We start from the raw sequence: 8,542 nt of genomic DNA on the forward strand, positions 1-8,542 counted from the left end.
GGGCGGAGTTGAAATGGTTCACGACTGGGAGGTGCAGTTGTTTATTGTGAACCGGGCGTAGGTGTTCTGCAAAGCAGTCCCCCAGCCTCCGCTTGGTTTCCCCGATGTAGAGGAGGCCACAACGGGTACAGCAGATGCAGTATACCGCATTGGCAGATGTGCAGGTGAACATCTGCTTGATGTGGAAAGTCTTCTTGGGGCCTGGGATGGGGGTGAGGGAGGAGGTATGGGGGCAGGTGTAGCACTTCCTGCGGTTGCAGGGAAAAGTGCCGGGTGTGGTGGGGCTGGAGGGGAGTGTGGAGCGGACAAGGGAGTCACGAAGAGAGTGGTCCCTCCGGAAAGCAGATAAGGGTGGGGAGGGAAAGATGTCTTTGGTGGCGGGGCCGGATTGCAGATGGCGGAAGTGTCGGAGGATGATGCGTTGGATCCGGAGGTTGGTGGGGTGGTACATGAGGACGAGGGGGATTCTTTTTTGGCTCTTATTGCGGGGATGGGGTGTGAGGGATGAGTTGCGGGAAATGTGGGAGACACGGTTGAGGGCGTTCTCGACCACTGAGGGGGGAATGTTGCGGTCCTTGAAAAACGAGGACAACTGAGATGTACGGGAGTGGAATGCCTCATCCTGGGAGCAGATGCGGCGGAGATGAAGGAATTGGGAATAGGGGATGGCATTTTTGCAGGAAGGTGGGTGGGAGGAGGTGTATTCTAGGTAGCTGTGGGAGTCGGTGGGCTTGAAATGGATACCGGTTGCTAGGTGGTTGCCCGAGATGGAGACAGAGAGGTCCAGGAAGGAGAGAGAGGTTTTGGAGATGGAAATCTCCCCTCCCTCTACCGCATCCCAAAACCAGTCCAGCTCGTCCCCGCCTCCCTAACCTGTTCTTCCTCCCACCTGTCCCCTCCTCCCACCTCAAGCCGCACCCCCATCTCCTACCTACTAACCTCATCCTGCCCCCTTGACCTGTCCGTCCTCCCTGGACTGACCTATCCCCTCCCTAACTCCCCACCTACACTCACCTTTACTGGCTCCATCCCCGCCTCTTCAACCTGTCTGTTTCCTCTCCACCTATCCTCTCCTCCTCTCTTCCTATTTATTTCAGAACCCCCTTCCCCTCCCCCATTTCTGACGAAGGGTCTAGGCCCGAAACGTCAGCCTTTCTGCTCCTATGATGCTGCTTGGCCTGCTGTGTTCATCCAGCCCTGCACCTTGTTGTCTCGGATTCTCCAGCATCTGCAGTTCCTACTATCCTTGAACAAGTGGTGTCTACTTAAAGTGACGACAGATGAAATACTGCAAAGGGAAGGAAAAGCAGGAAGCACTGCACTATTTTCCAGCCTTCTTTAAACAAAGTGGTTATGCCAGAAAACTGTAGAATTGTAAACATTTTGCCTTTGTTGAAAAAAAAACTAAAGATAAGCTGAGCAACTACAAGCCAATCAGTTTAATCCCGATGGCTTGGAAGCTTCTCAAAATTATTATTTTTGGACTAACAATTTTGAACGAGAGGATTAATTAAAGAAAACACAGATTTAAGGAAAAAAAAAATCAGGTACAACTAAACTACTTGCTGTTTTGCTTGAGGTAAAGGAAAGGGTAAATGATGATCATAGTGTTATATGGACTTCCAGAAGGCATTTAATAAAATGCCACAGCGTAGACTTGTGAGCAGTAATGGAGTTCACGGAATAAATTGACAGCAGCAACATGGATACACAATCGGCTGAGTGTTATGAAATGGACAGGAGCAGTGAACTTTTTATTTAAAGTTAAGCCCAACACAGGAAATTGCAGGCTCAGCGCTTGAACTACGAGCAGCATTGTAGATAGTTTAGGTCAATGGGCTAGTGGAAGGGAGCGAAGCAGCAAAAGCAGCTGATCAGACAGTCTAAGTATTAGTGACAAAGATGCTCCATGAGCTTCTCACACTTGTTGCTCGAGGCCAGGATGGAAAGACAGGACACTTTCAGAAGAACTAACTTGTGTGAGAGGTATAGAGAACTGACAAAAATTGTGTTGAACACCTAACTGATTTATTTTATTTGTGTCTAGAGTATTAACGTCTATTACTGGACTGGAGGTTATCTGCTTGCACAGACACAGACTGAAGTGTACACAGTTCAGTCCTGAATTCACCTTAAAAGCTCAATCACTGCAGTGACTTGTGAACGCCCCGGTGCCTCAGTAGGTTGGATGATCGGGTGAATCCCTTTCCACATACAGTGCAGGTGAATGGTCTTTCCCCAGTGTGAACTTGCTGGTGTGTCACCAGGCCGGAAAACTGACTGAATCCCTTTCCACACTCGGAGCAGGTGAAGGGCCACTCCCCAGTGTGAATGCTCTGATGAGACATCAGTCCTTGGGAACTTTTGTAGCACTTCCCACAATCTGGGCACTTGAAAGGTCTCTCGCCGCTGTGAACTCGTTGGTGTGTCTGCAGGGCAGACAACTGAGTGAATCCAATCCCACACTTGGTGCAGGTGAACGGCCTCTCCCCGGTGTGTACGCGCTGGTGCGTCAGCAGGGTGGATGAGTGACTGAATCGCTTTCCGCACGCAGAGCAGGCGAATGGTTTCTCCCCAGTGTGAACGCGCTGGTGTGTCAGCAGGTGGGACGAGTGAGTGAATCCCTTTCCGCACTTGGAACAGCTGTACGGCCTCTCCCCAGTGTGAACGCGCTGGTGCGCGGTGAGTTGAGATGATTGCCTGAAGCCACTCCCACAGTGAGAGCACCTGAACGGTCTCTCGTCTGTGTGAATACGTTGATGCGATATCAATTCCCCTGAACTCTTAAAGCACTTGCCACAGTCTGGACATTTAAAAGGTCTGTCATCAATGTGAACTCGACAGTGCTCCAGTAGGTGAGAAGACTGAGTGAAACCCTTCCCACACTCAGAGCAGGTGAATGGTCTCTCCCCGGTGTGGACTCGCTGGTGTATCAGCAAGCGGGATGTGTTAGTGAATCCCCTGCCGCATTCAGGGCAGGTGAATGGCCTGCCCCCATGAATGCGCTGGTGTCGAGTCAGATAATCCAATTTTCTGAACCCAGTCCCACACTGAGAACATTTGAATGGGGTCTCATCAGTGTGAACAAATTGATGTGATGTCAGCTCCCCAGAGGTTTTGTAACACTTCCCACAGTCTGAGCACTTAAAAGGTCTCTCATCAGTGTGAACGCGTTGATGTCTTAGCAGTTCAGATGTCCGGGTGAATCCTTTCCCACATTCAGTACAGGTGAATGGCCTCTCCCCACTGTGACAGCGTCGATGAGTTTCCAACTCCGACGGGTAATTGAATCCCTTCCCACAGTCTCCACATTTACACTGCTTCTCTCCACTGCAACTGCATTTGTGTCTTAACAGGCCAGATGATCGGCTGAAATCTCGCCTGCACACAGCACACGTGTATGGTTTCTCCCCACTGGGGACCGTGCTACTTTCATCCATGTCCACAACCCAACAACACTGAGGCTGCAAATAACTCTGGCAGATCGTGATGTGACGTTTGGTTTCAGTTTCAAGACTGCAAGTCTATCCCGTCAAATAAACGCAGAAAGAAAAAACTGTGAGGAGAAACACAAAAACCGGCTGTGAAATTGAACTGAACGAATGTGGGAACTTATCCAGCCAGCACGAGGAAAATGCTTTTCCTCACGGTTTGAAAGATGTAAACAAACAGTGATTTCCATATACTACATGCAGATAAGTTACCGTTTACGATGTGATCTGCTTGACACAGTGACCAGCGAACACAGACTGAGTAATCACAACCTCTGTTCAGTCCATAAGCTGCACCCTGATCTTACAGTTACTTGTTACTTTAATTCTTTGCTCACTTCCGTTCAATTGAAACATTCAATCTGAAGGGGTAGGAGAACCCGAATCCATGAGGCATTTTAAAAGGGAGTTGACATGCAAGGTATTTTGAGTGGTCTAACAAGGGGTTACATGATGAATGAGATGACCTTGCGAATTATGGAGGATGAGAGGGACCGAGTGTTCATTTCCATAGATCCGTGAAGGCAGCAGCACAGATGGATAAATTGATTCAGAAGGCATTTGGGATATTTGTTTTTTTTTCAGTCGAGGCATTCAATACAAGAGCAAGGAGGTTATGACTGAGCTGTAAATAACACTATGTAGGCTAGCTACGGTATTGCGTGTAGTTCTGGTTGTCACACTATATGAAGAATGTGGTTGCACTGCAGATACAATTCTCCAGGATATTGTCTGAGCTGGAGTGATTTAGCTTTGAAGAGAGAACAGGTGGACTGGGATTGTTTTCCTTTGAGCAGACATGGCTGAGGGGGAAATCTGATTGGGGTGTGAGAAGTTATGAGGAGCATGAATTGGGCAAATAAGGGGAATCTATTCTAATTAGTAGAGGGGTCAATAATTGGTGGGGGGGGGTTCAGTTTTTAGGTAAAAATATACAGGAGGTTTAGAGGCGAATTGAGGAATTTATTTTCACCCAGAGGATGGTGGGTATCTGGAATGCACTGCCTTGGAAGGATAGTTGAGGCGGATAACCTCACAACTTTTAAAAAGTAGTTGAATGAGCACTTGAAGTGTCATAACATTCAAGGCCATAGGCCTAGTGATGGAAAGTGTATTTTTTGTACTATTGGCAGCACAGACTCGCTGGGCTGCAGGGCCTCTTCAGTATGATTCTATGATGGCACAAGGATTGGGTGAGACAGGTTTAAGATGTTGGGAAAGAAACAGATCGGCAAGGTTATTTTTCCTGCAGTGACTGGTTAAACTGCAGAACGTGGGTCGAAAAGAGTGGCGAAAATGGAAATGATCAATGATTGTTAGAGGAAATTATGTCAGCACATGATGGAAATAAACTTGCAAAGTGTCGGGGATGGAGTAGGAAATGAAACAGTCTGGACTATTCTACAAAGAGCCAGTATGTTCTTAAAGGGCTGAACTGCCTAAATACTGTTCTAACTGTTCAAAACTATATACATGTTTTTTTTTTTGAAATCTATTCTGATAATTACACCTGGAATAGTGGGAGAACTACCCATTCAGATATGGAACTGGCTCAAAGGTAGAAGGCAGAGGGTGGTGGTGGAGGGTTGCTTTTCACACTAGAAGCCTGTGACCAGCGGTATGCCACAAGGATCGGCACTGGGTCCACTGCTTTTTATCACATTTATCAATGATTGGGCATGAACACAGGAGGTATGATTAGCAAGTTTCCAGATGATTCCAAAATTGGAGATGTAGCGAAGGTTACCTGAGAGTACAATGGGATCTTGATCAGATGGGCCAATGGGCTGAGGAGTGGCAGATGGGATTTAATTTAGATAAGTGTGAGGTGATGCATTTTGGAAAGGCAAATCAGGGCAGGACTTATACAATTAATGGTAAGGTCCTGGGCACTGTTGCTGAACAAAGAATGGAGTGCAGGTTCATAGTTCCTTGAAAGTGGAGTCACAGGTAGATAGGATAGTGAAGAAGGCATTTGGTATGCTTGATTTTATTGGTCAGTGAACTGAGTATAGGAGTGGGAGGCCTTGTTGCGACTATACAGGACATTGGTTAGACCGCTTTTGGAATACTGCATACAATTTTGGTCTCCCTGTTATAGTAAGGATGTTGTGAAACATGCAAGGATTCATAAAAGAGTTACAAGGATGTTGCCAGGTTTGGAGGGTTTGAGCTATAGGGAGAAGCTGAATGGGCTGGGGCTATTTTCCCTGGAGCATCAGAGACCTTGTAGAACATAGAACATAGAACATAGAACATTACAGCGCAGTACAGGCCCTTCGGCCCTCGATGTTGCGCCGACCTGTGAAACCAATCTGAAGCCCATCTAACCTAAACTATTCCATTATCATCCATATGTTTATCCAATGACCATTTAAATGCCCTTAAAGTGGGCGAGCCTACTATTTTTGCAGGCAGGGCATTCCACGCCCTTACTACTCTGAGTAAAGAACCTACCTCTGACATCTGTCCTATATCTATCACCGCTCAATTTAAAGCTATGTCCCCTCTTGCGAGGCATCACCATCCGAGGAAAAAGGCTCCCACTGTCCACCCTATCTAATCCTCTGTAGAGGTTTATAAAATCACGAGGGGCGTGGATAGCGTGAATAGCTAAGATCTTTTCCCTGGGGTAGGGGAGTCCAAAACTAGAGGGTATAGGTTTAAGTTGAGAGGGGAAAGATTTAAAAGGGAATTAAGGGGCAACTTTGTCACACAGAGGGTGATGCATGTGTGGAATTAGCTGCCAGAGGAAGTGGTGGAGGCTGGTACAATTATAACATTTAAAAGGCATCTGGATGGGTATATGAATAAAAAAGATTTGAGGGATATGGGCCAAATACTGGCAAATGGAACTAGATTTATTTAGGATATTTGATCAGCACAGACGAGTTGGACCAAAGGGTCTGTTTCCGTGCTGTAAAGCTCCATAACTCTATAACTAAACCCTCCGAGTACAGGGCTTCTGCTCTGCACTCACATTTAAGGGCAATACAGTCAATCCTTTCTCAGGTGCAATAGCCAGAGCTGAATACACACTTTTGGGGTGGTCTAATCAGATTTTGAATATCTGTGTTTTCTCACCACAGATACAGCTGGACCTGCTGAATTTCTTGATCAATCTCTATTTTTGTTTATGATCTCCAGCGTCCGTAATTGTTTGCTTTATATTGGATATCTCAGTGCTTTTACAGTCACATCCATACCTGTATACATTTTCCCAGAAGACAGAACCTTTGTCATTCCACAGTTAAAGACCAATGATTTTCAGATCCTTGTGAATCCAGTGGCAGTTTCAAGTGTTGGTGTGATGACTCTTTTGAGCTTCTCGTTAGAGAATCCTGTAAAATTAGTTCACAAAATTTATCAATGATTTCCAAGGTAGAAACCCAGAAGAAACAAACACTTCTTACAATTCCAGTTTGTGGCCCATATATCATCCCCTTTTAACCTCCAGTCAATGCAGTTTCCGGCGGACCAGTGCCCCGAATAAACATGGCGGCCGCGCAGACATTGCCCTCAATAAAGATGGCGGCAAACCCTTGGCCTCTCCCAACCCGAGGCCTGCAGGAATATTCTCGTTCGCTGCAAACCCAGGACTAGGTGCTTCTAACCCGAGCCTGGGCTCTACCCCCAGGCTTAATGAAACTTCACAATCCACACTATGTCAATTTCTCTCCCCGTCTCCACTGTTACTCGTCACTAACTGTCTCACAATCTCCTCTGAAGCAGACCTCAATCGCAGCAACATTGCGCCTGCGCAGCAGCGGACGGTCACATGGATACTCTAGTCCCGCCCATCGGTTGGAGGACCGCCGCACCCCGCTTGGTCCTATCGCCCCACCCACTGCTCCACACCCCATTGATTGGAGGAAAAAGACTAAGATCGCAAAGGCGTGAAACAACAAAACTTAAATTTCAATTATACCACAAAGGGTCTGAAATTGTGATGGCCAATCCAAAAAAGTGTTAAAATGAATATTGTTAAAGTAAGAAAACTTGCAAGTGAGGGAAAAGATATCAGACAAGTAATAAGACATAATGTATCATACCTCCGAGGAATCATAATAGCTTTTATTGTCACATGCACTCAAATGAGTAAGTACAGTGAAAAGTTTGTAATGTTGCGTTTCGGCGCCATCTTAGGTACAGGGTACCTAGGTACAGATACTTTCAGTGCTGTTACAGATTGAAATAATAAAAAAAGAGACTAGCGATGAAATGCAGAGTTTAACAAGTCCAGAATGATAATGAAAATCTTTAGAATACTCAAGTTATTGTGCTTTTTCCCTGAGCCTGTGCCCACCGGGCTTCAGAACACAAAGCCTTGCTGTGTCCACATGTGGGCCTTTGGCCTGGATTCACCTCCAGGACTCGTCCCCCAGTCAGCCCAGGCTTGCTCTGCTCCCCACTCTGCGCTCCGGCCACGACTTGGCTCCCAGCTCCAGGCTCCGACTGCAACTTGCCTCTGGACTCCGTTCTCCATTCCCTCCAGGTATGATAGTTTAAGAAGTTAAAAGTTTGGTGGGGGGAGGGGGAAGAAAAACTGCAGCAAAGAGGGAAAAAAGAAAGAGAAAGGAAAGGGGATTGGCCAGCAGAGGAACTCCAGCTGAAGCATCTTACTCTGTTGCCATCTTGTAGCCTAGCTACCAGTTTCCTGCCATTTCAACACATTACCTTGTCGTCGCGCCATGTGTAAGGCTTTCTGCAGTGCTCTAGCGAAGCTCAGTGCAATCTGGAAGAACAGCCTGTCAATTTTCACTTGGGAACCCTGCAACCTTCTGGACTTAGTATTAAGTCAATAATTGTAGTGCTTGAATACTTTCCCCATGTCTTTCACCCACCCCCACACACCAGGCTTGTTTCCCATGCCCCCTCCCCGATTTTGTGGTGGAAAGTCCATGGTAACATGGAGACATGAGGTTTGAAAATGGGAGATCAAACACAAATAAACAATGTTCCATTCATTCCTATCTATCGGCAGTATTTAACCCGGAACTGCGGTCGCTGCAAAGATGGGATAGTAAATGGCCAGCATTCAACTTGTTTTG

The 8,542-nt window shown here is 46.7% G+C and overlaps 1 protein-coding gene across 4 annotated transcripts; it reads right to left on the reverse strand.

Moving 5' to 3' along the window:
* Positions 1-2,009: 2,009 nt before the first annotated feature.
* Positions 2,010-7,273, reverse strand: LOC125487563 (zinc finger protein 135-like). 4 transcript variants are annotated; one of them, XM_048619334.1, is made up of 3 exons: positions 7,226-7,273; positions 6,698-6,832; positions 2,010-3,556 (listed from the first exon to the last, which is right to left on the reverse strand). In XM_048619334.1, exon 3 carries the CDS (start codon positions 3,438-3,440, stop codon positions 2,145-2,147), a length of 1,296 nt encoding a protein of 431 aa, XP_048475291.1. In that variant the 5' UTR covers positions 3,441-3,556; positions 6,698-6,832; positions 7,226-7,273; the 3' UTR covers positions 2,010-2,144. The 4 variants fall into 4 exon arrangements, with proteins under 4 accessions (XP_048475291.1, XP_048475290.1, XP_048475292.1 ...); XM_048619333.1 differs by having other exon boundaries at positions 7,199-7,237; XM_048619335.1 differs by having other exon boundaries at positions 7,207-7,232.
* Between the last annotated feature and the right edge of the window lie 1,269 nt (positions 7,274-8,542).

Source organism: Rhincodon typus, chromosome 42 (assembly GCF_021869965.1).
Source record: "Rhincodon typus isolate 14 chromosome 42, sRhiTyp1.1, whole genome shotgun sequence".
In the NCBI taxonomy this organism is placed as follows: Eukaryota; Metazoa; Chordata; class Chondrichthyes; order Orectolobiformes; family Rhincodontidae; genus Rhincodon; species Rhincodon typus.

Coding starts and splice junctions, on each gene's coding strand:
- LOC125487563 (XM_048619334.1), bottom strand. CDS start 3,440: ATGGATGAAAGTAGCACGGTCCCCAGTGGGGAGAAACCATACACGTGT.